Genomic DNA, 27,775 nt, shown 5'->3' on the forward strand with positions numbered 1-27,775 from the left:
TGAAGAGCTGGAACAGCGGTTCTCAAACTGTGGGTTGTGACTAGGGTGACTAGACAGCAAATGTGAAAAATCGGGATGGGGGTGGGGGGTAATAGGAGCCTATATAAGAAAAAGACCCCAAAATCGGGACATCTGGTCACCCTAGTCGTGACCCCAAAATGGGTCACGAGTTTTAATGGGGTCGCCAGGGGTGGTGTTAGATTTCCTGCTGCCAGGGCTGGAAGCTGAAGCCTGAGCCCCGTTGCTCGGGGTTGAAGCCAACACATGAGCAACTTAGCTTTGCTCGGCCCCCTGTGGAATGGGGCCAAGGGCAATTGTCCTGCTAACCGCCCCCTAATGCCGGTCCTGATTCTAGACTCTAGAATCTAGAGTAATACAGGACACTGGGGTTGTGTAGTAGTTTTTGTTGTCAGAACTGGGTTGCAGTGCAATGAAGTTTGAAAACCCCTGAGCTAGAAGATGGCAAAAACTGGCTATTTCTGTGAATTTAAGCAGCACAAACAGATTTATGTAGCCTCTTAGTAAAAAAGTAAATTGTACAGTAACTTTTTACAAGATTGCACACTACTGCTATGCACAGGACTCTATTTTTGGTTCAGAGATGTGTGAATGATTTTGGACCTTTTTACTTGAGAAATCTGCTACTACCCCACATGCTGTCACATCATTTGAGAAGGGGTTCTTTTGTGAATCTTCTAAGACTAAGACTTGGACAGTTAGTAGCAGGAACTCTCCTCATTTTGCAGAGCTGAAGTTGGCTGTCTTCAGGGTACAGTGTATAAACAGCATCTGTTTAAATAAGGTTTGTTTAGTTTTTTTCCCCAATGAATTTCTGATGGCACTGAAAAGATAACCACCAATTAGTGGAGGTAGATGTTGGGCAAAGAAGCATTGGTAATTTCCATTCTCTGTTTCAAATGTAGGTTTTATGTAATGTGAGGAAGACCAGTGCTGCAGTGATGGGGTATCACTTATATAAACTCTTCCAATTAAATCTCATGTAACAAAATTACACAGCAGTGGGACAAAATGAAATCTAGCTAATTAAAGTGTCATGTGAAATGACTGAAATAAGATCCGTATATAGGACTTCAGTCAGTTGGTAGTGAATTAGTAAATAAATTGGGTTTTATTGAATTTATTTTGGATTTTGTTGGAAATAAATGTCTAATATGGACTCCTAGGATTATATTATATATAGGATTATAAGGGGCTAGAGCCATTAGTGCTAGAAGGAACTGTGCAGCTAAGGTACCACACGTAATTTTAAATAGATACTGTAAAGATGTTTAGGGGTTTTTTTCTGTTACTACCGATTTATTATATTTAATAATATGTATTGTTTTTAAAAATGGTTAATCTCTTTATACCATTGCAGCTTTACCAAATGATCCCTTTTTGTTTTATACATGCAGGTCTTATCCAGCCAATCCCAAGGAATAGCCAGTTTTTCCAAAGTTATTTTAATAATAGTTTTGGAAATGAAGCAGACAGGCCATACAAGTGTTATTACTGCAATCGAGCATATAAAAAATCTTGCCATCTTAAGCAACATATCAGGTAAAATAAACACAAAAGAGAAAGGAAATGTATTTAATAAAAGTTATTTAATGTGAGGACAGTTAAAATGGAAGAATAATTTGTGGGAGGTGTTTATATAGGACTCCTTAGCTAAGGCTTCAGCTTTACTATCTTGCTGTCCTTAGCTAGTGAAACTACAGAATTAACTTTAAGCAGTCAGGTTGGTCGAGATTTTTGGTTAACTTGTACGCTGTGCACTGCCATCAATATCAGTGGGGTTGCTTGGGGATATTAGTGCAGAATTTATCCTATTGACTCTTAAGCGCCTGATTTTTCTAAATTATGTACAAAAATGTGCAAGCAGTTGTATGGACATTTACTGCACCAATTGAGTGAGTTATGTTAAAGGAGCCAATTATGTGTTTAACTGTTGAAATTGGAAAAGGAAACTGGGCTTGGAACTGCATGCACATTTTTCTGTGCACACAGTTCACAGCTAGTGGTTATCAGTGCATACTTTCTTACTGGTTGTTTGATTGAAGTTAAATTCAAGAAATAATTTCGGGTATGCATTATGCATGCAGTATAATTCCTGTGGGGAAAAATCTGATCATGTAATTAAAGACCATAAGGTTAAACAGGCAATCTTAATTCTGGCATTTCCAAACTTTTTAGTGCTTGACTTTACAACCTTAATGTTCTTCGAAGGTCGTCTTTGTGTGAATGGGGTGTGTATGGGCTTTGTGTGAATGGGGTTTGTGTGTAATTTCTTGGTTTTTAAAAAAAGCAAATTGGAAAAACAAATTTTCATTTGTCATCATATTGGCACCCACATGGTTCATCTGCAGAGTTGAAACCTTTAGATCCACTACACAGACCTCTCTACCTTTTGAGCTAACTGAGTTACTTACAGCAATAGTAGGTTGTCATCCTCTCTGTGGATCAGCACTAGTAGGGGATGAGATATACATTTTGCTAGTAGGTTTTACAGGTATTTGCTGATAGAGGAATGGTGAGACTCAGGATTATTGGATTCCATTCCAGGCTCTATAGGGAGTGTGGTGTAGTAGTCATACTGTTCTGCCAATTCTACTTCCCCTCTCCTACAAGATTAATCCTTTGTGCCCCATCGCTTCCAAATTGTGCCCGCTCCAGTCATGTCTCCTTAGTTCCAGTTCCATTCTCTACCACTCAGGCTTCTCATACAAGCCCCGGTTTCCTTGCACAGCTAGTCTTGGTTTCCCTCCCCATCAGCTCCTCATCTGATCTCAGTCTTCAACTTCACCCACTGGCTTCCAGTTTCAATACCCCACTTCTTAGTTGCATTTTCCTGCCCTCGTTCCTTCTCCCAATCTGCCCCTCCCCCCCATCCCAGTCTGACTCTGCATTTTAATCAGGGAACTGCTGGACCCAATCAGGTTGGGGAGGGCGGTGTGCGCACAGAAGAGACAGTCTCCCTGCTTTCAGCTCACAGCAGCCCAGGGCCTACTCAGCCCTAAGTTGGAGCACGCTCACAGTGGACAAAAACTTCAGGGAATTTAGCTGCAAGTCTCAACTGAGCATTTGCAAACTGAGATTTTTCAAAGACTTGACTAAATTTGCATGTATTTTCATGGGAACAGCAAAAGGCATATCCTGGATATAAAGGCTACCCCAGCCCAATTTCAAGTCCCTGCTCCAAACATGGTGGCACTAGAGGTCATAAAAAGGTCACCAGCATTTTTTCCTGACCTCATTCTTGGAAATGGCTGAATTGTTTTAGCTGAAATTTTCCAGTAGTAGTAATACTTAATCAGCCTTAGGCAGAAGGTTGGCATGCAGAATTTCAGCTCAAATATTTTAAGTTTGGCAAAGTTGTAAAAAGTGAGAAGTTTCTACCGACTCTGCCTATAATTATGTGCTTAAGTGTAATTATATAACCATTTTTTAACTTATATTTTCAGGTTTTGTTGAACAAAATGTTAGATGCTCTTTGGTTATGTTTTTTCTTATTTTGCTGTTAATGACATTGAGAAATCAAACCCAATTTGTGCTTTTTGCTTTTTTTATCTTTTTTAAAAGATCACACACTGGTGAGAAGCCATTTAAGTGTTCTCAGTGCGGAAGAGGTTTTGTCTCGGCTGGAGTGCTAAAAGCGCATATTAGAACTCATACTGGATTGAAAGCTTTTAAGTGTCTTATATGTAATGGGGCCTTCACTACTGGTGGTAGCCTCAGGCGACACATGGGGATCCATAATGATCTTCGACCATATATGTGTCCATATTGTCAAAAAACATTCAAAACTTCATTAAACTGCAAAAAGCACATGAAAACTCATAGGTAGGTATAAAACTTTTTTTTTTTTTTTTTTTTTAACTCTGTCAGTACATTGCAGTAGTTCATCCTCAAAGCTTCCTTGAAACCTAGCTTTGATTTAGGAGCTATGTATTGTTATCTGGGTTCTAAAAGAGTTAAGAGTAATTTGGCATAATTAATTAGGAAAAAGCCCTTGTTAGCATCTAGCATAATGGGTCTTGGTCTATAACTGAAGCTCCTAGGCACTACTTTAGTACAATGATGATAAAATAGTAAAAAGGTCATATAAAGAGCTAAAATAGTGTCTAGGTGTGTGTGCATCATTTGCTAATAAAAGATCTCTCCTTTCATTCTCAGGTATGAGCTTGCACAGCAGCTTCAGCAGCACCAGCAAGCTGCTTCAATAGATGATTCAACAGTAGATCAGCAGAGCATTCATGTTTCCACTCAGATGCAAGTTGAGATTGAAAGTGATGAGTTGCAGCAGCCAGAAGCTGTCACAACAGATCAGGAAGCTATTTTAGAACTAGACCAGCAGCAGGTGGAAGCCACAGAAGAAACAGGACTGGGACAACAATTGACTGACCAACCTTTAGAGCAAGATGAAGGTATATATTCAGAACATCAAAAACTACACTAATGAAAAAATCAGTTTTACGTGAAGTTCTTAAATTATTTTATCTTGAAAACTTTTATGAATTTGGTTTTAAGACATCTGAAATAATGGTTTAGAAAAACATATACTTTCTGTAAAAGTGTACAATAATTACTTAAAATTTACGTAAATGACTTAATTTTTCTTACCCTTCATAATTGTGTAAAATATACTGGGAAATATAAAATATTGTATATTAACCCTTACCCATTTCTATTTGGCAAACAAATCTAAACAATATATCACAAAAATATGCTATGTAATACTTTATACAAACATTTTCTTTCTAAATCACCATCTTCCAGCACAACTTTTCAGGTTGTTATCAAAGCACACATGCACAGTTGGTGGAAAGAATACAAAATATTGTGTTAGTTGCCACTGCCAGTATCAGAAAGTTATGTAGATCTGGTTAAATGAGATGTTTTTGTTCGCAGTTGATCAATAGAGTTGATTAAAAAAATTAAGACTTTAAAAAAAAAAAAAAAACAATACAACACCTAAAGATTTAAATCTGCAGGACTGCACCTGACAGATAAATTTAAAATAAAAAGATTTTAAAAGCTTGAATAATGACATATTAAATAAATTTACTTCTGACTAATTGTATATCTACCTAATTAATTTACATTTTCTTTTTTGAATTTATGTTCCTGATTTCAGATAGGTTTGTGACATCCCAACATGCTTTACAGGAGAACATCAATCAATTTGAACAGCAAACTCTAACACAGCAGTCATTTGATCAGCAAGGGTTATCACAAGGTTAGTTATAGATAAAACATTTTAAAATTACAGCTCTTAGTAAATTTGGCCCTAAAGTGTTAGAATTATTAAAAGCTTCAATTCTGTGCACACAGAATATGGGTAACCGTGTGTTTAGCTGTCCCATTCGTGCATGCACAAAAAAGAGACCTACTGAAAACCTGATCTTAACTATTTTGAAAATAGACCTTGTAATCTGAAAAAATTGAGTTTTTGGCTATTTAAACTTATCTAGATTTTCCTTTAAAATGATCTCTATCTAGTGGTTACAGCATGAGATTTATAGTCAGGCATTTTGTATTCTGTTCCTAGTTTGAGTGACCATGAGCAGTCTTCATAGAATCTTCTGTCTCAACTAAACAACAAAGGCGTTGAGGCTTACTTAATGTCTGTAAAGCACTTTGAGATTATTGATGAAAAAGCACCAGGTATTAAAAATGCACAGCATTAGTTTATCAAATTTACATACTGCCATAGCAGTGCCCTTTAAAATTTTGCAAAAATACACCTCTACCCCGATATAACGCGACCCGATATAACACAAATTCGGATATAACGCGGTAAAGCAGCGCTCTGGGGGGGCGGGGCTGCGCGCTCCAGTGGATCAAAGCAAGTTCGATATAATGCGGTTTCACCTATAACGCGGTAAGATTTTTTGGCTCCCAAGGACAGCGTTATATCAGAGTAGAGGTGTATATGCAAAAGTCAGAAATCTCCTATTAATTTATTATTTTGACGTTTACATGCATTTTTGCAAATTTTGGGGGGGGTGTTATCAAGGTTGGGCAAGTAGTGTAAATCTGGTGGTATTAGAGTGAGTGAGGGAAGGATAATAACATTAAGAACTGGCTGGATCCCTGAACTAATCATTTTAGATACCTTAACATTAGAGCTTTTTGAAGCTGTAAAATACATTTTTAAAGGAAGCATAATAATTTTGCATGTTCTTCTTCGAGTTCTTGTTCACGTGCATTCCACATTAGGTGTGCACGGACTGCGGGGTGCACGGACATTGGAAACTTTTCCCCTTAGCGGCTCCTGTCGGGTCGGCAGGGGAGCCCCCTAGAGTGGCACCTCCATGCCGGTGCATATATACCCCTGCCGACCCGACCCCCCCCCTCAATTCCTTCTTACCGTCCGTGTTGGCATTGGAACAACTCGCTCGCTCGCTTGCGAGTGATCCCTTAGTACAGTTGTAGCAGTTCTCAGTAGTTAGCAATTATCAGTAGTTAGCAGTTCTTAGTTGTTAGACACTTAAGCCTCCTTTGTTAGAGGTGTCTGGAAGTTGCTTCCAGCACCAGCCCCGGGCTGCGGGACATGCCGCAGGCCCATGGGTTTAAGGCTTGTGCCACGTGCCGCAAGCCTATGCCGATTAGTGATCCCCACGACTCGTGTCTCTGTTGTTTGGGGGAAGCGCACCAGACTGAGCGCTGCAAGATATGTAAAGCGTTCAAGCCCAGGACTAAGAAAGAAAGAGACTTTCACCTCAAGCAGCTACTCATGGAGGCCGCGCTGCAACCTTCGGCCTCGGACCGTTCAGCTTCAACGCCGGCGTCCTCAGCGCGTAGTGCCCCGGCGTCAGTCCGTGATCCGGCGCCGGTGGGGCACCATAAGCCTGTGGCACCGAGGAAGCAGGACAGGTCCCGACACCGTTTGACCTCTCCGGCACGGTCGAAAGGGCAGCCAAAAGGCAACAGGGGGCGCTACGCGCGTAAGAAGGCAGTGCCTTCCAAGGGACTGGGCACTCAGAGGGGCAGTGCGGCCCCAGGACATACACCGGCACCAGTGGTTCCGTCAGGCCCGTTGAGCCCCGGGCTAAGTGGTTTGAGTGCCAATGAAGGGCTGGAGGAGATCCTAGAACAGCCTTCCACACCAGACACCTTTGAGGTGGCAAAGGACCTCATCGAGCTGTCGGCGGCAAGCCCCCTCCCTGACAAGGAGAAGCCGCTGGGACCATCACAAAGGGTGCCATCCAGAGGGAAGCTGGCAATGGTGCGCCGCTCGAGGTCACCGCCCTGGCACCGCTCCCGGCACCGGTCCCGGTCAAGCTCAGCCTCCGTGGACTCCCAGATGCCCTTGATTCAGCGGGACTTGGTGGCACAGGAACTGAGCCAGCATGTGGCACCTGCCCTGTCGGCGCGCCGTCACTAGGCCGGCACCCAAGGGACATAAGGCCGAGGTCGCCGGCCCCGGGCAGAAGGCACTGATCCCGGTCGGTGAGGAGCTGTTCTGCAGCCTCCCGACGACACCAAGCCATGGCACCGCCTTGACCATCAAGGTCGGAGTCCAAGGTCGACTCAGGCCGCTTCAGCTACATCCGCAGGGCGCCAGTGGGCAGGGAGCCCCAGGCCGCGTGGCAACCCCAATGGGGCCCGCCAGGACAATGGCCCTTTTGGATCCTGTGGGCCTATCATCAACAGCAAGGGACCTCCTCCAGAGCTTCGAGGTCCGGCTATTTGGTGCATCGGTCCCGGTCCCCGCGCAGGCACCCCTCGACAGCTAAGGAGGCCACGGTGTCCAGACCGCCAGACGCTTCTCCAGAGCACCGGTGAGCGGAAGCGACGCCGAGCCCGGTGCTGTCCCGGGGACAATCAACCCGGCAGGACCCAGATGTGCCCCCTGCCTATATGGAGGAGCAAGAAGGGCAGGTGGAGGAGGCACAGCAGCTCCTCACCTCCTCATCATTCCCAGTCGAGGCTGTGGCGGGCACTGCGATGTCGGTGCGACCTCCGATCGACCACAGGGCGCACCAGGAGCTGCTCCGCAGGGTTGCCCAGAACTTGGGCCTACAGGTGGAGGAGGCGGTTGAGCAGGAGGATCCTATGGTGGACATCCTAAGCCCCGAGGGTCCCTCCAGAATTGCGCTCCCACTCATAAAGACAATCCAGACCAACTACAAGACCGTCTGGCAAACCCCAGCCTCCAGCGCACCAACGGTCAAGGGGGTAGAGAGGAAGTACTTTGCCCCTTCCAAGGGCTACGAGTTCCTCTTTTGTCATCTGGCCCCCGTTCTCTGGTCGTCTCAGCCGTTAATGAACGGGAGCGTCATGGTCAGCAAGCCCCGGCTCCCAAGGCCAAGGAGGCTAAACATTTGGACCTCTTCGGAAGGAAGGTCTACTCCTCTGGGAGCCTCCAGTTACGGATTGCAAACCAGCAGGCGATCCTGAACAGGCACAATTTTAACTCCTGGGTGGCAGTTTCAAAATTTAAGGACCGCTTGCCCCAGTGCTCTCAGCCTGAGTTTACGGCCCTCGTAGAAGAGGGAAAGGCAGTAGCCAAGACCTCTTTACAGGCCTCTCTGGACTCGGCAGATGCAGCAGCCAGAACGATCAAGCTCAGCGTGGCTTCAGGCTTCGGGCCTCCTGCCAGAGGTCCAGAATACCCTCCAGGACCTCCCCTTCGAAGGGTCTGGCCTCTTTTCGGATCAGACTGATGCCAGGCTGCATAGCCTCAAAGACTCCCGGGCTACCCTCAAGTCGTTGGGAATGCACACCCAGTTGGGAAGCCGTTCAAGCCTCAACCGCCTCAGCAACGGCAGTACCAGACAGGAGCAGGGACAATAGGCGCAGGCGGAACAACACGCCTAACCAGGGCCAGGGCAAGCTCCAGCCTGACAATAAGCAGGGGTTTTGAAGGTGCGCTTGAGGACAGTGTACCAACCCAACTCCTGGTCCATGTTTCTTGAACCAGTTGTCCCACTTCTACCATGCATGGCCCCGTATAACATCAGACTGTTGGGTCTTATGCATGGTACAAGTGGGATACACGCTGCAGTTCTCCTTCCCTCCTACCCACCCCCCTTCCCCGTCCCTCTTCATGGACCCTTCTCACAAGCAACTCCTTATGCAGGAGGTTCAGTCGCTCCTCGAGGCGGGTGCGGTGGAGGAAGTCCCTCGGGAACTAAGGGGGAAAGGGTTTTACTCCCGTTATTTTCTTATCCCCAAGGCAAAGGGGGAGGGGCCTTCGGCCCATTTTAGACCTTCGCGGGCTCAACAAATTCTTAGTCAAGGTCCGCTTCCGTATGGTCTCCCTGGGCACTATTATCCCGTCCCTGGATCCAGGGGATTGGTACGCTGCCCTCGACATGAAAGATGCGTACTTTCATATCGCCATTCACCCAGCTCACTGGCTATTCCTGCGGTTCGCCATAAACCAGCACCATTACCAGTTTATGGTCCTTCCATTCGGCCTGGCGGCAGCCCCCCAAATATCCCTCCCATCCTCAAGGGATGGGAGGGATAGCTCAGTGGTTTGAGCATTGGCCTGCTAAACCCGGGGTTGTGAGTTCAATCCCTGAGGGGGCCACTTAGGGGGTCTGGGGCAAAATCAGTACTTGGTCCTGCTAGTGAAGGCAGGGGGCTGGACTCGATGACCCTTCAAGGTCCCTTCCAGTTCTAGGAGATAGGATATCTCCATTTATTTATTTATTTATTTATTCACAAAATGCACGTCAGTAGTGGCAGCCTTTCTGTGAAAGAGGAGAATATGGGTATACCCGTACCTCGACAATTGGCTCCTCATGGGTTAGTCCGAAGAGGAGGTCTGTTCCCATGTGACGGTGGCCCTGGACGCATTCCGCAGGCTGGGTCTCCTCGTAGTGTGCCCAAGTCTTTCCTGATAGCAACTCAAAGGCTGGAGTTCATCGGGGCAGTGCTGGACTCGGCGCAGGCGCGAGCGAGCCTCCTGGAACCCAGATTTCTGGCCATCCAACGCGTGGTAGACTCGATGCTAAGGTTTCCCACTACCACAGTCAGATGCTGTCTGCAGCTCCTAGGGCACATGGCGGCATGCACTTACGTGGTCAAATACGCTTGGCTGAGGCTCAGGACTTTACAAGCCTGGCTCACCCGGTCGTATCGCCCGGGCAGAGATCCCCTAGACCTTGTCGTGATGGTTCCTGCCCAGGTGTTGGACTCCCTGCGCTGGTGGCTGAATCGGCCAGTAGTATGCGAGGGTATCCCCATTCACTGCACCGCAGCCTGCTCTGACGCTAGTGACAGACGCGTCAGACCTCAGCTGGGGGGCTCACTTAGGGGACCTAAGGACACAGGGCTTGTGGTCCAGGGATGAAGTGTTGCTCCACATCAATGTGAAGGAGTTCAGGGCAGTTCGTCTAGCCTGCCAAACCTTTCACACTACTTTGGAAGGTCACAGCGTGACAGTTCTGACAGACAACACCACTGGCATGGTTTATATAAACAAGCAGGGCGGAGCCTGCTCCTCTCCCCTCTGCCGCGAGGCTCTTCTCCTGTGGGACTGCTGTATAGCCCGCTCCATCCATCTCGAAGCGTCGTACCTCCCGGGAACGCGGAACGGTCTGGCGGATTCCTCAGTAGGTCATACTGCATGCAAGAGTGGTTGATGAGGTTGGACATCTTGCAATCGGTCTTCCAAAAGTGGGGTATTCCCCAAATGAACCTCTTTGCCACCACGCAGTTTTGTTTGTTCCTGAACCACAGTCCGGGCTTGGTCACAGATGCGTTCGCAATCACTTGGGGCGGGAGTCTGAAGTACGCCTTTCCTCCGCTCCCACTCATCCACAGAGTCCTCCTCAAAGTTCGCAGGGACAAGGCGACGATAATTTTGATCACCCCAGCTTGGCCTCGTCAACACTGGCTTACGACCGTGCTAGAGCTGTCAGTGTCCGCCCCGATTGCCCTGCCCCTGCACCGGGATCTCATCACGCAGGACTGCGGGCGCCTGCTCAACCCGGATCTGCAGTCTCTGCATCTCATGGCGTGGAAACTCTGTGGCTGAACGCTATGGAGAGCCAGTGCTGTCTTCCGGTAAGGCAAATTATCCTTGGCAGTAGGAAACCCTCCACTAGGGAGACCTACCTAGCTAAGTGGAAAAGATTCTCCTGCTGGTGTGAGCCTAAGCAGGTACAGCCACTCCAGTCCACCATTCCAGTCATCCTAGAATACCTCCTGCACCTCAAGCATCAAGGTCTCGCCCCTTCCTTGATCAGGGTGCATCTGGTGGCCATTTCAGCGTTCCACCCAGGGGAATCCAGGTGTTCGGTGTTTTCTAACCCCATGGTGGTGCGGTTCCTCAAGGGACTGGAGAGAGTGTTCCCTTACTCATGCCCGTCGGTCCCACCCTGGAACCTAAATCTGGTACTCTCCGAGCTCATGGGCCCTCCGTTCGAGCCCCTCGCCTCTTGCTCTCTCTTCCACCTCTCCTGGAAGGTGGCATTCCTGGGGGCCATTACGTCCGCAAGGAGGGTGTCTGAGTTGAGGGCCCTCACCTCGGAACCGTCTTGTACAGTCTTTTATAAGGACATGGTGCAACTCAGGCCGCACCCTAAATTCCTCCCTAAGGTAGTCTCACAATTTCATATGGGCCAAGACATTTGTTTGCCAGTGTTCTTTCCTAAACCACGCATGGACCCGAGTCACCGTAGCCTGCACACTCTGGATGTCTGAAGGGCCCTGGCGTTCTATTTGGAGCGGACTAGGCCTTTCCGCAAGTCGACATAGTTGTTTGTTGCCATAGCCAACAGAATGAAAGGTCTTCTGGTCTCGGCGCAGTGTATATCGTCATGGATTGCGGACTACATTTGCATGTGCTACGAACTCGCCAAGGTTCCAGCCCTGGTGATCACGGCCCACTTGACCAGGGCGCAAGCATCTTCCACAGCTTTCCTGGTGCAGGTCCCGATCCAGGGGATCTGTAAAGTAGCCACCTGGTCCTCGTTGCACACATTCACAGCCCACTACGCAGTCAATCAGCAGGCCAGAGATGATGCAGCAGTCGGCAGGGCTGTTCTCCAATCAATTGTTCCATGACTCCTACCCTCCTCCTATGGTAAGCTTGTGAGTCACCTAATGTGGAATGGACGTGAACAAGCACTCGAAGAAGAAAAGACGGTTACCTACCGTCGAGATGTGGTGTTCACGTCTATTACGCTTCCCACCCTCCTTCCCCTCTGTCAGAGTCACCGGCAAGAAGGAACTGGGGGGAGGGGTCGGGTCGGCAGGGGTATATATGCACTGGCATGGAGGCACCACTCTAGGGGGCTCCCCTGCTGACCCGACGGAAGCCACTAAGGGAAAAAGTTTCCGATGTCCGTGCACGCGGCGCACACACACCTAATGTGTAATGGACGTGAACAACACATCTCGAAGAACAAGTTATGAAAAGGTAGGTAACCGTCTTTTCTCTAGACTCCACTGGAACTTACTTTCAACTTCAGTTCTTTTTAAATAAATTTTTGTTCAGCAATGGTCATGTCTTTGAATGAGCGCCAAAAGTTTTTAATATGGCTGTCATATAAAGTCTGCAGAAGGGAAGTTCTGTTCTTTTACAAGGCCCACCAAAATGGGGCTCATCTTTTGCAAATTTCAGCAAGTCCAGAAGAGAGAGGTGTGTGATGGGGAAATGTATACCTGGATGGGATATGGGGTGGGTAGTGGATGATGCAGATGATTACAGGAAGGCTCTTATCCACATAGAAAACTTCAAGAACTTTTTACTAGAGATCAAACTTTTAATGTTCAAAGGTTTTAGAAGTTTCTGAGGTTGATGAACTCCTTCCCTCCCTTTTGGTTCCTTGTTCCTTCTGTTCTTGCCCCTCTCAACTCAGATAGATCTCCTGGAGGCTCCTCCAATACCTCTTATGTCCCACCGAAGACCTCTGTACTCCCCTGTCTCCTTGCATGCATCTCTCTTCTTACCTCTGAAACATGCCACACCCTTTCAACACCTCACTTTAGTCTCTTGTATGCACCTGTGTGTCCTTTTGTCCTCTCTGCCCTGCTACCATTCCATGCCTTATCTCCTCTGTACCTCTAGGTCCCTTTCAACCTATAATGGATGGATGCTTTGCCTGTCCTGCCCATCTCTCTTGTTCTCATCCCATATTCTCCAGTGTCTTTCATTCGGAGACTGGTGAGCACTACTTCATGCCATTGCTCCATGTACCTCCCAGTCCCCAGTCTTCTAATACCCCCTACTATATCTCATCCTAGACTTCTGCCCTGACATACTTCCACCTGATTTCCTACCCCTATTTCTGACTCCGGCCTGGTCTACACTACTCATTTAGGTTGACGTAAGGCAGCTTACGTTAACCTAAGTACAGACTACCGCCTTGTCCTGCTGATGTAAGTGCCTGTTAGGGGGCTTATTTCTTCACCTTCTCATTTCCCTGGTCCTTCTCGCATGAACAGAGAGCAACAATACCTGAAGTCCGAAGGTGCAAACAATTTGATGTTTATTGGGGTGAACTTCCAGCAAGCATGATTCCAATTTCCTTCTTTAGTGTCCCCCTTCCCAGCTCTGTCACCACAGAGCCTTGCCTATGTCCCTGTTCCCATTCCCTGTTCCCATTCCCCCCCCTTATCGAAACATGATTTCAATTCCCCCACCCCCATTCCCTGTTCCTATTTTCCCCCCTACTTTTTGATTGACTGCAGACTATATAGTAAAACTTGAGTTGTGCTTAGCTATACCATAACCAATTATTTTACTGAAAGTTAACCAATTTTAACATATTGTAATATGATTATTTAACCAATTATATTCCACCACCTTAATTGGTTTACACCCAACAATTACAGAACCAGATAGAGATTATACAGACAAACAATAGGGAAGTAGAGACTACAGTGATAGAACAATACAGAAATGAGGATTTTACATTCCAGCTATTGATAAGTGAGTTCTTGCCAGACAGGATGCTATTAAACTAAGTTTCCTTTTACATTTTTTAGGCTCTTTCCTTTTTTTGGAGGTGATAAGAATATTAGGACAGGATTGTATTCCTAACAGCCCAATAGCACTTTATTTCAATGTGACTAGTTTGGAATGTAAGGATGTGACCATACACTTTCCGGTTTATGGCTGGCCTCTGCTGCTTAGCCGAAGGCCTTAGCCTAAGAACAAGGCCTCAGACTGTCACAGTAAGAGAAGGCCCTTACACCGGCAGACAGTGCTTTTGATTCTTTCTTTTATACCTTTATAACTAGCTAAGTAATAAGAATACACCTAAATTTTTAAAGTATAGGCCTTTGCAGACATAATAACTCCACCTCCACAAGAGGCATAGGTATTACTTCGGTATAGTTAGGGTGACAGTGTCTATATAGACACTGCCTTACTTACATTGGCTGTTGGCTGTCTTGTCAATTTCAGGGCTCCAGCATAAATTGACAAGAAAGCTGGGCAGCTAGAGCTGGCTGCCCCCTGCTCCCAGCCGGGCTGTGCCTGCCCAGTTCCCCATTCAGGGCACTGCTCCTGGCGGGTAGGCGAGAAGCCCGGGCAGCTCCCGACTTAAAACTGTAAGGCCTGTGGTCATTAATGGGTCATGTGAAAACTTTTTCTGATATTTACAAAACTTTCCAGAAAAATACCTGTGGAATGTAGAATGTGGTATGCAAAACTTTAAGATGATCAGTTTCTGATTGTGACTGAGGAGTGGTTTAAAATTGGGACTTATGGGCACTTAGTTTCAACCTTAATTACATAATACCTATTGATGCTCCCTAATTACACGTAAATGATTTGATTTACTATTGTTTTTCATTTCCTCAATTTTAAATTTGATTCCTTGTCTAGTTAAATAGCTCCCTTTATAAAAATATAACTGCCTCTTATTACTTCAGTGTGTTATACAATTTAGGATATTTTATTTTGTTTTGCTGATTTTGATACTTTGTTACAATGCATTTTAAATAAGAGTTGAGAGAAGGTATTAATGTCTCTAGATTTATTAAACAGGCCCAATCCGGATCCATTAAAGTCCATTGGAATTTTGTGATTGGCCATCCCATCTGAGATCTTTCCAAATGGAAAAAAATGGCAGAATTACTGATTTTTCTCCAGTTGTTAATTTTCCGATTTGGTCGTTCATTTCAAATTGAGAAAGTACTCAGTTTTCATCTCAAAGTATTATGTAATTTATGCTTTGGTTTCTGTATGTTCCTTGTCATTTGGCAAATATAGATTGGTAAATGCTTTTTTCCAAAAAAAATTGTCTTTTTGGAGTCCTAGTGATATTCATTTTTACCACAGAAATTTATGCTGCCCAATATGTTTTATAAAACGTAATAAACATCTTATTTGTATAAGACTTCTCCTATTCTACTTGGAATCTCATCCACAGATTCCCAACTCTTTGAAGTTTCCTTGAAGATCCTGGAGCCCTTCAGTTTTTTTGAATTTCAGGTAGGTAAGCATATGCGCGGATGCATGCGTTAAATTGGTCGACCCTCTCCCTATGTCTGCATCTGTGCTTCATGCTCCTCAGTTACTTTTTCCTGCCAATTAGGTAGGATATCTGAGCCCCAGACATTTTCTTTCCTTGGTATTTATAGGCTGTAATTCTTGTTAAATATATTGGTTAAATGTTTAATTTCTTAATAAAACAATGTTGGAGTGTTCTGACATTTTCATAATTACTACTTCAAATAAACAACCAACCACCCTCTGTATTTGTCAGAGAACAGACATAGACCTACGCTGGTCTATAGAGGCCTATCAGGATCATACATTACATTTTTCTTGTAGGGATCACAGCCTTTTACAGGGTGCCTGTTTTGTTCAGATAGATTTCCTTCCTTTTACTATTCAGACTTTTTAAAGAGTTTTGATTTCCTCCCCTGAGGGCAGTATAGGCCAGCACCATAATCCATTATTCACTTGAGCTGGTTTTGACAACATCAAGAATGATGAAGCCCTGAGTTTTTCTTGATAGCTTCTACATGTGAATGCTCCATTCCTCTTCATTTGAAGACATCTTTGGAGGTTCAGAGGCAGTCCTTTGCCAGCAAATTGTTACCATTTAAAGGATGTCAGTTTTGGAAGTGAAGACTCCAGATCATGACTGAAAATTCAAATGCCATTTTTCCCATGGGATACTATAGTTTGTCTGTGGTCCTTATACGCAAGACATTTTTTTCTGATAATGAGCTGATTTCCAGAGTGTTTCTCTAATAACTTCACGTGGAAGTGAAAGAAAATTTCTTGGACGATGTCCTCAAGCCAAGAAAGAGCAAGCTTCACAAATTGATAGTCATGCTGCAAGTGGTATAGCATCTCATCCAGGACTGAGAGGGACTGAAGAGCTCTGTGTAAGCTCAAAAGCTTTTCTTTCACCAACAGAAGTTGGCCAAATAAAAGAAATTACCTCACACACCTTGTCTTTCTGATATCCTGAGACCATCACTGGTACAACACACTGCGAACAGGGATTCTCAGGTAATAGGCCCCTGTGACTCTACTCAATTCCAAATATCCCCTATTCCATGTCTGGTGAAGGAAGAAGATATGTAAGGTCTTCAGGAGAGGAGTATGGTCTTTTGATTAAAGCACAGGACTGAGAGTCTGGGAGATCTGTGTTCTATATCTTGCTCTGTCACAGACTTCATGTGTAGACATGGTTGGTAAGACACATAATTGCTTTGTCCCTTATGGTCCCTATCTATAAAATAGATGCACTGTAGAAGTACAGTAGTAGTAGATACCTTCAGCATCTTCAGAACAGTGAAGTTGCTGTATTGAATTCCCAGATTCCTTTAAAATCTTAACTGTTGAAATATGATCTTAATACAAGAAATTAAGCAGGCCAATGTGAGTCTCTGATACTCCTTGTTATACCTTCAGTTTATATTCAGTCCATAACTTCTTTCACAAGCAGGGCCTAATACTTCAGTCTGACCCAACAACAACTTTGATTGTACAGTTCTTCCTTCTGAGCACTTTGTTTGAAACTTTGAGATTGTTTCAGGATTTCTTGGAAATTGTTCAGGATGTCCATAATCCCTTTACTGTAAAACCATGAAGTGAAATGGATTATGTTCAGTCATAGTGACATTTTAGCACCCTTGTCTAGGGAAAAAGATACTGCGTTACCTCATCTTGGCTTGATTGGATTTGTAGGTGGTCTCTTCTGGTATATTTAACAACTGTTTTGGGGTTTTTTGGATGGGGGAATGATTGTGCAAATTCTCCTAAAGGTCATAATTTTTGCTTTTGAATTGCTTGTTCTTTTCAAAGGTGGCCTGAATATGTTCTTGCTGAAACATTTTCTTTGCTATCAGATATAAATTTGATCCCAAACAATCTTCTCTATTATTACTTTAAACTCCCGTGAGACTGTTCTTCAGGGTACCTTTTTTGTTCTTCAGGGTACCTTTTGAGTCTGGCAGTTACCTCAGCAAGGTGAATAAATGATCTACAGCCTCGGTTAAGCAAGCTGACCATTAGAAAAAAGAGGGAGTTGTGGTTCGGAAGTTGTCCTTTTCTTCTTGGGGATGCTTCTGAATTTCACTTTATTGAATCTTATTTTCTTCCAACCTTGATTGATCTAGGAAAGAAATAGTTATATAAGCTGCACAGTTACACTGAGTGCTTAGTTATAAATAAACTAGAGCCAGTTGCAGGTTTTACGTACAATTATTTGTGACTTTACTATACTGATAACTGTATTTCTCGGTTGTGAGAACTACCGTACGAGGGACTGGAAGGAAACTTCTGCTTTCACCTGACACATCCCAATGAATGATGCTTAGTAATCTGCAAACATTTTGTAAGCATTGCTGTTTAGGCTCTGATGCTGTTGTGGTCATTTTGATATGCTTGTACAGTTCTACATTATTTTCATAATCTTCATCTGTTGTCCATTAAAGGCAAACTGCACAGCAAAAATAAAATTGTACCCTTTGCTGTTCCTTAATGATGCATAATTATGGCCTGATTCTTTTCCACCAAAAATTTGTACTTGTTTTTTATATTAGAAATATCAGATCCTGTCTTCTTTTACTTGTTTTTGTTGTTTGTTGTTGTTGTTAAAGGGTTATGTTTCATGTTGATGACAGAACAGGCTGAAATCTGAGCTATATTTTCCTGGCTTTCAATTAGCCTTTTGTGATGGCACTGTCCCATTTGTTCCTTCAGCAAAGAGGAAGGTTATAATCTGGTATTACCAAAGAAAAACCACAGAGAAAACCCATCTTTGAGGCCATCTTTATCTATCAGTAATGTACATAAACACAATTTTATTTTTACTTTGCAACTTGCCTTTAAAAGGCACTACTTTAGATTATAGTAAAGAGTGGGAATATGTGGAGGAGATCCAAAGTAGGAGAAAATGGGGTTACTTTATCTGAAACTGGAGTTCTCCTATTGGGTCATCTCCTCCACTCACCCGCCATACTCCCCTCTGAGCTTTGCATCTTTGTGATTGGCTTCCAGTGTAAGTAAGGGAGCGTGATATCAACATGGATAAAGGGAGCTGGGTCAACCTGTTTGACACATGCATGCTTACGTACAAGAAATTCAAAATTTCAATGGCTCTGAGGTAATAGAGGCATCTTGAAGAAACTTCAAACTGTTGTTCTATGGAGGAGATTGTCTAATAGAACTCCAGCTAATGGTAAGTAACCCTATTATTGTGAATATTTATTAGATGCCCAGAATGCTTATGTATTTTGCTTATGCTTACTAGTGAAGAGTGTAATGTTACAATTTTCTGCTGTAAATTACTATTTAATCTTTTTTTTGAAGTTACCATTTAAATAAGTAGTGCACTATTTATTTGTCCCGTTTTACATTTTGTACATTTTCCATTATTCTGGGCTTTTGACTTTCTTTAATTTCTGACAGGTTTTACAGTGAATGATAGCTACAATCAACAGAATCAATTTTCAGCTGTACAGCAGCTACAGGATTCAAGCACACTTGAGTCTCAGGCTCTTTCAACAAGTTACCATCAACCAAATCTGCTTCAAGTTCCTAATCCAGAGACTATTAATGTGGTGAGTATCTATGAAAGATAGAATATATTGTTGTTCATTCTGTGAGGCTGACCTTGTGAAGACATTAGCCTCTTCCAGGGGATGTTCATGTAAAGCACCAAGAAAATGAGGGAAGATTCAAGAAGACTTTTCTTGCTTTGTCATTTTTCTTTAAAGCACAACAAAAGCAAAACAAACTAGGGGAAAAAACAAAAAAGGCAAAATAATAAGTTTCCCTGTCCACATGTTTAAGAATATAAAAAGTGTCACTTTATTTTATATTTTCTGGCAGTTTCCTTTCTTAAATCTAAAAATCAAGATACGCGTATGCTATGGATACACTTAATGTGAGTCATTGAAAGAACCTTACATAGACAGATCGGAAATTCATTATGCTAATTTATGGAACAACTCTTATGGGTTAGACTTTTAAATGTTTCTCAGTTTTTTTATTTTTTGCTGCAAATGACATGCTTTTCCATTATATAATCTTAGCATTACCTTACTGTATCTAACTTGAATGCATGCTGTAACTACTATGAGATTGTTTTCCTGATAGCTGCGCTATAAAACTGCATAATATACAACCACATCGTATCTTCCTATGATGAATGTTGGGCGGGGATCAGAAGGCCTGAGAAACTCTGCAAAGTTAGACTAATAAATTTTGAGGTCAGAAGGGACCATCATGATCATCTAGTCTGATCTCCTGCACAATGCAGGCCACAGAACTTCACCCGCCTACTCCTATAATAGACCCTTAAGCTCTGGCTGAATTACTGAAGTCCTCAAATTATGACTTAAAGACTTCAAGTTACAGAAAATCCATCATTTACTGTAGTTTAAACCTGCAAGTGACCCATGCTGCAGAGTAAGATGAAAACCCCCCAGTTCACCTCAAAAGATGGGTTTTAGTATCTCCAGAGGAGTTAGGTGAGTATTTTCTAGCTATCTACATTAGAGCTTCCTTTTCCTTCAAATTTCATGATGTACCGGCCTCACTGTGAGGCTATGCTGTCATTAGTCCTATGAAAGGGCTATGTAGAGTGACTGCTTTTTGATTTTGCCCTTTACATGACCCAAACAATAAGACCTGATTGCAGATTTGACATAGTTGGGACTCCCAGTGAGAGGGAAAATATGTAGTGTACTGGCTCTGTTTATCCTTTTTGTAAGCCCCAGTAGCCCTTCCATCTCTGCACTTTTGCTACCCTCCTCGCTTCACAGTAGAGGAGTGTTGGTCCCATTGTTAATGTTTAGATCCACTGTCTAAATTCTTAGAGAATTTGTGTATTTATAAATTTATGCTCTTATACCATTTCTGTTGAATACTTGAGATGTACACTTGCCCCAAGTCTGTGATACAGACTTCTGTGCCTTGACTTTAGTATTGCTGGATTTAAGATTTATCTTGGATCTCTGTTTGATTTCTAGACTACTCGCCTCATACAAGATCAGTCACAAGAAGAACTTGAACTGCATGCCCAACGCCCCCAGTTTCTTGAGGACAACGAAGATCAAAGCAGACGTTCATACAGGTCTGTTATATTTCATTTTAGCCTTTGTCACTTGATTTGCTTATTTTCTTACATTATTACCATTTAAATGTAGTCAAGACCAATACCATTAAGTGCGTTGGAAACAAGCAGTGCCATCTAAAAATTGATCCATGACTTTGTAGAAAGTCAATATAAAAAAATACTTTTGTGAAGGCTTTTTGATGATCATTTGGTTCACCCTAGAGAACAAAGGTAATACAACATTCAGTACAAAACTTGAAGTGATGGAGAATCCTCACTGAGAACTATTCCAAATAGATTTCAATAAGCTGGTTGTGGGAACATACATTCTTTAGAGTGTTTGTCCATAAACATATGTGTAAAGATACGTATTCCACTCCTGGTGTGCCTGTGCTCTCTGCACTTGAGATCTGAGTCTTTTGGCCAGCAATATCCTTCAGAACCGTGTGTGATCCCTGAGTGTCTGTACCAAGGGCATAAAGGGCAGAGCACCCCAGTCAGCACTCAGTTCCTTCTCACTGCCCATGACTATGAGATGGAACTACCTAGTGTCCATGACTACTTGAGTTTACCTTCACTGTTTTCCCTATGTCTTGTAAATTAGAGTGGGTTAGTTAGGTTATTGTCCTGTTTTGTCTGGGGGACTCCTAGCAAATGTATCGTTCATAAATTCTTCTTGAAAAGGATTTCAGAAGCCAAGGAAGCATGTTTGCAGATGTTTTTATTCGACAGCTCCATAAGACTGACTGCAGAAGTGACCTAGTATTTTAGTCCCACTCCTTGGACAAGTTCCACCTTTTTCTATTAGTGTTTCAGTGAGCTTAGGATTTGTCAGTTCCAGAGGTCCTTCATTCAAGAATCCAGCTTCTGTCTCTGGTAAGACAGACAAAAAGCTTTCTGAGAATAAGGATCATCACTCCTTGGAGGAAAAAAAGAGGTAGATTGCCTGTGAAAACTTCCACTAAGAAAAGATCTAAGTCCCCTATTCTCCCATCCCAAAATTAGGCCTTCGTTGCATGCAAGATTTGCTAAAATAGGTTTACGTTCTGAGCAGACATCCCTTGGATATGCCTAATACTACAAAATGTACTGATGTCCCTAGGGTGATGGAAACATTCCAATCAACTTTACAATTATTTTTGTGCCACCCCTCCAATCAGAACCATGGTGGTGATGAATTCATCCCTTCGGGGCTGTGGTGGCGCATGTGGAGCATCATCATGTGCAAGTCCTCTGCTTATGAACCCATGCCATCCTGTTCCTTGCTACTTCTGTTGATGAGGGCCTCCTTTTTGGTTGCAGTTATGTCAGCAAAAAGAATTTGGAGAAATACAAGCCCTCATGGTAGACCCACCCTATACAATATTTCATTCTGAAATTATTTTTGACCCCACCCTAATTCCTACGAAAGGTGGTTATGGACTTTCATTTGAATTAGATGATCCATCTACTTATATTTTTTCCTAAACGTCACTCAAATAAAGGAGAAGCTAGGTTGCATACTCCAGTGGGGGAGCATTGTCTTTTATTTACAAAGAACTAATCAGTTCAGAGTTTTCTTGAGACAGATTGTAGTAGTTGCTGAGCAAATGAAAGTCATCTAATTTCAGCTCAAAGGCTGTCTGAATGAGCTTCTGGTTGTATTAGGTCCTCTTATGATATGGCTAGTTTAGACTTTTGCAGTTCAGGTTTAGGGCTCAGGCAGCATCCGCAGCTTCTTTGTGACGTATTCCTGTCACAGATATCTGTAAGGTAGCCACTTGTGGGGGGAGGGACAATCCATACTTTTAAAAAGAAATATTCCATTTTGAAGCGTCAAGGTCAGATCCTTTTTTGGCAAAGCTGTACTACGATCTCTCGGACTAGACTCTGAGCAGTCACCTTCTTAGATTAGGTTACTGCTTTGTGAGTCACCAAGGATGGTGTGTGTGTGGGTGTGTGTGTGTGTACATATAGTTTAAAAATATGGAAGAAAGAAAAGTTACTTACCTGTACAGAAATTGGAGTTCTTCAATATGCTATCTATCTACACACACACACACACACACACACACACACACACACACACACACACACACACACACACACACACACACACACACACACTATTCCATGATCCACCCTCCTTCCCTTTTACTTTGGAGTCCTTTGTCACTTGGATTCTGTGGTGGTGAAGGAACTGAGTGGTGACTGGGCTCCTTTGTCCTTTATGTCCTTGGTATGGAGCATGATGATATTCAAGGTGCATGTAAAACCTATCAAAAGGATATGCTTACAGGTCAATAAGCTAACTCATTCTAATCTAACACTAATTGCAAGAAGTATAGTAAAAACAGTTAAGGGTAAGTGTGAAGATGTAGACACTAAGCACTTTTTCTCACAGCCACGGGTGATGAGAAGGAACTGAGAGCTGGTTGGGCCATACTGCTCTTTGTGCCCTTGGTACAGACCATAAGGACACTCAGGGAGCAAGTGTAGCCCCAGCGGAGGTTGCTGGCCAAAAGACTCTGATCACAAATACGTGGGGCGCCTTCACACCAAGAGTAAAATATATATATATATATGGACAACACATCTCAAAGAACTCCAGTTATTATATAGGTAAGTAAATAAATTTCCTTTGTCCTTGCAAGGGTATAACAGGATAAATATGGGTGCAACTGTGCAAAATACATAACCTTTGGTACCATTGGATGGCAGTCACGTTAGCCATACGGAGGATGCTGACAATTCAGTATGCAGAAATGGCAAGTTGACCCCTTTTGTAGAGCAGATGATAGGATTATAGCCCTGACCACTTTGCTATGAACACCAAAAAAAGGGTCTGAAACCAGGAATGTTATGTGCTCAGGATGTCCCTGGTGTACAAGTACACCCTATTTTGAATAGGTGCTTGCTTCTCAATCACCTTTCTTCAAAGTGAAGACATGGGGTGTTTGAAATTGAGTGGTGATTGGCAAGCATTTTCAGAGTCAACGGAGTGTGTGTGTTTGTTTTTTGAAGAGGTTGCAAACTTTTGTATGTTAAAGAACTGGTTTTTTTTTTTTTACTAGCTCTAATTAGAAGGTATTGTAGAAATGCAAATTAACTATCATTTCACAAGAAAAGACAATTTGGGGGAAAAGTTTAACTGTTTCGTTTCACCGGGTTGGAAATAAACCCATTTTATGTTTTTCATGAAACTTTCAGTGATTTTTTTTAATAATTGGAATGTTTATTAAGATAATGCGTGAAATCAATATGAAATATTTTTGCTGACCAAAAAGATGTTTTTAGCATACAAAAATGTTAGCAATGGAATGATATGCATCGAAACTAATGCATATCCTGGTAAATTCCACAAAAGAAGATTTCCCATGGGTTGACAATTTTTTGTGAAAAGTTCCATTTCCAGAAAAGACCAATTTTGATCAGAAAAACTTTTTGTATGTAAAATTTTAACCCTGATTAACTTCCACTCTCAATGGGCATTGCAAATGTTAATGAATTAATCTTCACAAATAACTTACTCTTCCTCACAAGGATATCCTCATTTCCCAATTGGGGAATCTGAGGAACACAAAAATTAAGTAACTTGTCCAAGCTTACAGTGTGTGTCTGTGCCAGAGCTATTAAGAACTGAATTCCGTTATTTCCCGATGATTCTGGACAAAAATGCCACCATTGTTGCGCCACTTTAAGTTGCTGTTGCACTTATTTTAGGTAACTTAGGGCTGGTCTCCTCTACCAGGGAGATCAACGCTGCTGCAATTGATGCAGCAGCGATCGATTTAGCGGGTCAAGTGAAGACCCGCTAAATCGATGGCAGAGTGCTCTCCGGTCAACCCCGGTACTCCAGCTCTCCGAGAAGAGTAAGGGAAGTTGACCGGAGAGCGTTTCCCATTGACTCAGTGCCATGAAGACACTGGGGTAAGTCAACCTAAACTATGTCTACTCCAGCTACTTTATTCACGTAGCTGAAGTAGCGTAACCTAGGTAGGCTTAGCCCCGTAGTGAAGACAAGCCCTAAGATAGACAAGGATTTGAATCACATGTCATGGGATTTGGAGAAACCAGAAAACCAAGGATATTTTTATTAAACAATAGATAGAACCCATCCAAAGGGTGCAGTCTAAGGGTTATCAACTCCTGCAATTAAGACCCAGAGGAATCAGTCTAGCACAAAGAATGTAACAAATACATTGCAGCATTAAGGTAATTCTAGTGGGATGAGACATCTTAGATCAGAGTTCTCCCAACAAATTCTTGGTGCCCTCAGAGTGCAGCCACTAATTATAATTATTGGTGATGGCCGCACTGACACTTTTTTCCTAAAATACTTTATTAACTTTAGGAAAAATAAATAAATATGCACATATATACATCCAAATCATTGTAATCTATTTATGTAGGGGTTTTGTGTGTGTGTGTGTGTGTGTGTGTGTGTTTTGTTTTGTTTTGTTTACAGACTCAATAATCAAAATAAATAATGCACAGTTGTCTTTATTCTTTACTGGACCTAAACAGTATAGAAACACAAATAAGGTGCTTTGCATGTTCTTGTCTTTTTTGTTGTTGATTCTTTTTTGCTTTTTTGGTCTGTACAGCAATTCTGAAATAAACTTAAAAATGCTTTGACATAATAGAAGTCCAAATAGTAATGAAAAAATCTGCAGATATGTCCAATTTTTTTCTTTCAGAAACAGACAAAAAATCAATCTAATCCAGTAATAATAATGATAGTAACAACAAACATAATCCTGTTTTATTGTACTTTAGTAATACAGTGTGATAATGAAATTAAAGTTCTGGGTTTTAACACATCCATTGTGTGGAACAGACTATTTGCAAAAGTTCAGGAGCTCTTTGAATGGAAAGTCTGCAGGATCTCAGTTTCCCTGTGAAACTAGAAGGGAAGCTTCCAGGTTAGCACCAGTGAGGCGGTTTCGGTACTTGTTCTTCAGAAAATGCAGTGGACTGAATGCCCTCTCACACAGCACAGTAGTAAAAAACAGGGATAAGAAAAGAAAAGCAACTTTAGCTAGGGGCTTGTAGGTGTCCTCAAACACGTACATGTTACTTCAGAACTGCTGTACTGTAACACTGGTCTGACTGAAGTATATTTTCATTCTTGAATCTCTGCACATTTTCAGCATGAGGAACTTGAGATTGCTTAATCTGTCTTGCAAGGCAGTTAATTTGTTTGCAGCAAAAAACCTGACCAGAATTGTTGAATGGGTCAGTCACAAAGGTGTACTGACGGAAAAAGTTTCCCTCACTGAAATGATTTTCAAGTTCCTCCAAGAGGAAACTCCGGTATTTGGTTACAGCTAAGCCAAGTTTTTGCTGCACATTCTCATCCTGAGAGATGAGAAACTGATTAAGCTAGTAAAAAACTGAGAAGTCCTGTTCCTCTTGTAGGTGCTGGACGATGTCGGTGATTGTCAGTCTAAACGTATTAATTATTTCATTGCTATCAAATATAGTTAGCTGAGGTTTTTGAAGCTCCAGGCTCAAGGAAGCAAGTTTTGGTAAAAACTCTTTCAAAAAGAGCAGGCAACCATGTACTTCTGGATCTTGTTGCTTTTGGCACTTTATTTTTGGTGAAACTTTATTCTAAACCTCACAAACTCTTCTCGGAGCTCAAACAGTCTCTGTACACTGTAATTAAAACTAAGTCAGTGGACTGGGTTGTAATTCAGCAGCACCTTGTGTATCTCTCAACTCATTTTGCTCAGAGTTGCGAATCTCCCTTTGTTGGCAGCGATGATGCATTTTTTTCACTATGGATTCAATCCATACTTTTCATTGAAGCCTTGCTGGCAAGTACCATATATACTCGTTCATTAGCCCATTCGTTTATAAGGGCCAAGATGGATAGATCAAAATAGCAAAAACTGTATGATTCTTTCATAAGCCGACCCTATATTTCAGGGATTGGCAAACTTTGGCTCCTGGCCCGTTAGGGTAAGCCACTAGCGGGCCTGGACATTTTGTTTACCTGGAGCGTTCACAGGCCACTTCCTGCAGCTCCCATTGGCTGGGAACGGCAAACTGCAGCCACTGGGAGCTGAGGGGCTCCATACCTGCAGGTAAACAAAACGACAATGTATTAGATATTCAATTCAATGATTCCATAGAGTTTAAAATCATCAAATTTTGGTGTAGACCCATTTATAAGCAACCCCCACTCTTTGATGCGTCACTCTTTTACCAAAAATATTCGGCTTATAAATGAGTATATACGGTACTTCTTGGTGGGCAAAACAGTGAAACAAAAAAAGTTTGAGTGCACCTTTCTGGAAGCAGTTCAACACCCTTACTCATGCACTTTGCATAGGTGCTGCCCCATCAGCTGTCAAGCCACAGAGATTGTCAAAGCTAACATGGCTCTCCTCCATTTTTCGAGTGCTTGCTCATGTCCATTCCATTGTAGATGTGTATGCTCGCCACATGCACCGCTGGCAGAAGTTTTTCCCTTAGTGGTATCCATAGGGGACTAGCTCTGGCACCCTTGAGTGGTGCGCGTAAGCACCAGTGTAAGGGTCGCCGCCAGCTGCCCCCACCCTCAGTTCCTTCTTACCACCAGTGATGGTGCTGTAACATCTCCTTGCCTCGGCAAGCCTATCCTTCTCAACTGTACCCAGTTGCAAACTTTTTTGTATATAGTTGTTATAAAATTGTTCCCTTAGTATAGTTTTGGTGTAGTTTGTTAGTCCCAAATGGGACTTAGCCTAGGAATGGTGCATGTCCTGGTCCCTGGGCTTCAAACCTTGTGACTGCTGCAAAAAACCTATGCCGGTCAGTGATCAATCAGCTTCCATGGGGAAGTGCTTAGGGGAAACCCACGTTAGCGACAAGTGTCGCATTTGCAAGAGTTTGACAGCGGACCAAGAAGGGGCAGGACATTCCTCTCCAAGCACTCCTTTTGGAGTCGGCCCTTATGCTGGCGTCAGAGTCGACCAGGTCGGACTCTGCTCCCAGCACCGTGGGTTTGGTGTGGAGTGTGCCGCTGGCACCAATCCCCATGCTCGATACCAGCTAAAAAGTAAAGAAAGGCCGGGAGAGGACATTCTCCTATGTCCCGTAAAGGGAAAGGAGAGGACTGGAGGAGAGCAAAGACCCGCGAGGGGCAGCTCTTTCTCGCCAGATGGAGGTTGGGCCCTGACTCCTGCTGAGCGGCCGAGCCCACTCCAGGACTTGCCTGCCACCCCAGGGAGCGGCAGAGGTACTCGGCACCTGGCGGTGCTGTCCACGCCGGAGGCCTTTCAGGCCACAAAAGACATCCTGTCCCTGCCAGT

The 27,775-nt window shown here is 43.3% G+C and overlaps 1 protein-coding gene and 1 pseudogene across 1 annotated transcript in view; one reads left to right on the forward strand and one right to left on the reverse strand.

Annotated features, from left to right (window-relative positions):
* ZNF236 (zinc finger protein 236) overlaps positions 1-27,775 on the forward strand; it is a 195,569-nt gene that overhangs the window by 80,498 nt on the left and 87,296 nt on the right. The window contains exons 13-18 of the mRNA XM_065398160.1: positions 1,416-1,560; positions 3,583-3,843; positions 4,177-4,427; positions 5,138-5,239; positions 18,845-18,996; positions 20,410-20,513. Coding sequence (XP_065254232.1) covers positions 1,416-1,560; positions 3,583-3,843; positions 4,177-4,427; positions 5,138-5,239; positions 18,845-18,996; positions 20,410-20,513 — 1,015 coding nt within the window. The remainder of the gene's footprint in view (positions 1-1,415; positions 1,561-3,582; positions 3,844-4,176; positions 4,428-5,137; positions 5,240-18,844; positions 18,997-20,409; positions 20,514-27,775) is intronic.
* Positions 24,977-26,875, reverse strand: LOC135874988 (SCAN domain-containing protein 3-like; annotated as a pseudogene).

This window comes from Emys orbicularis, chromosome 2 (assembly GCF_028017835.1).
Source record: "Emys orbicularis isolate rEmyOrb1 chromosome 2, rEmyOrb1.hap1, whole genome shotgun sequence".
NCBI classification, from domain to species: Eukaryota; Metazoa; Chordata; order Testudines; family Emydidae; genus Emys; species Emys orbicularis.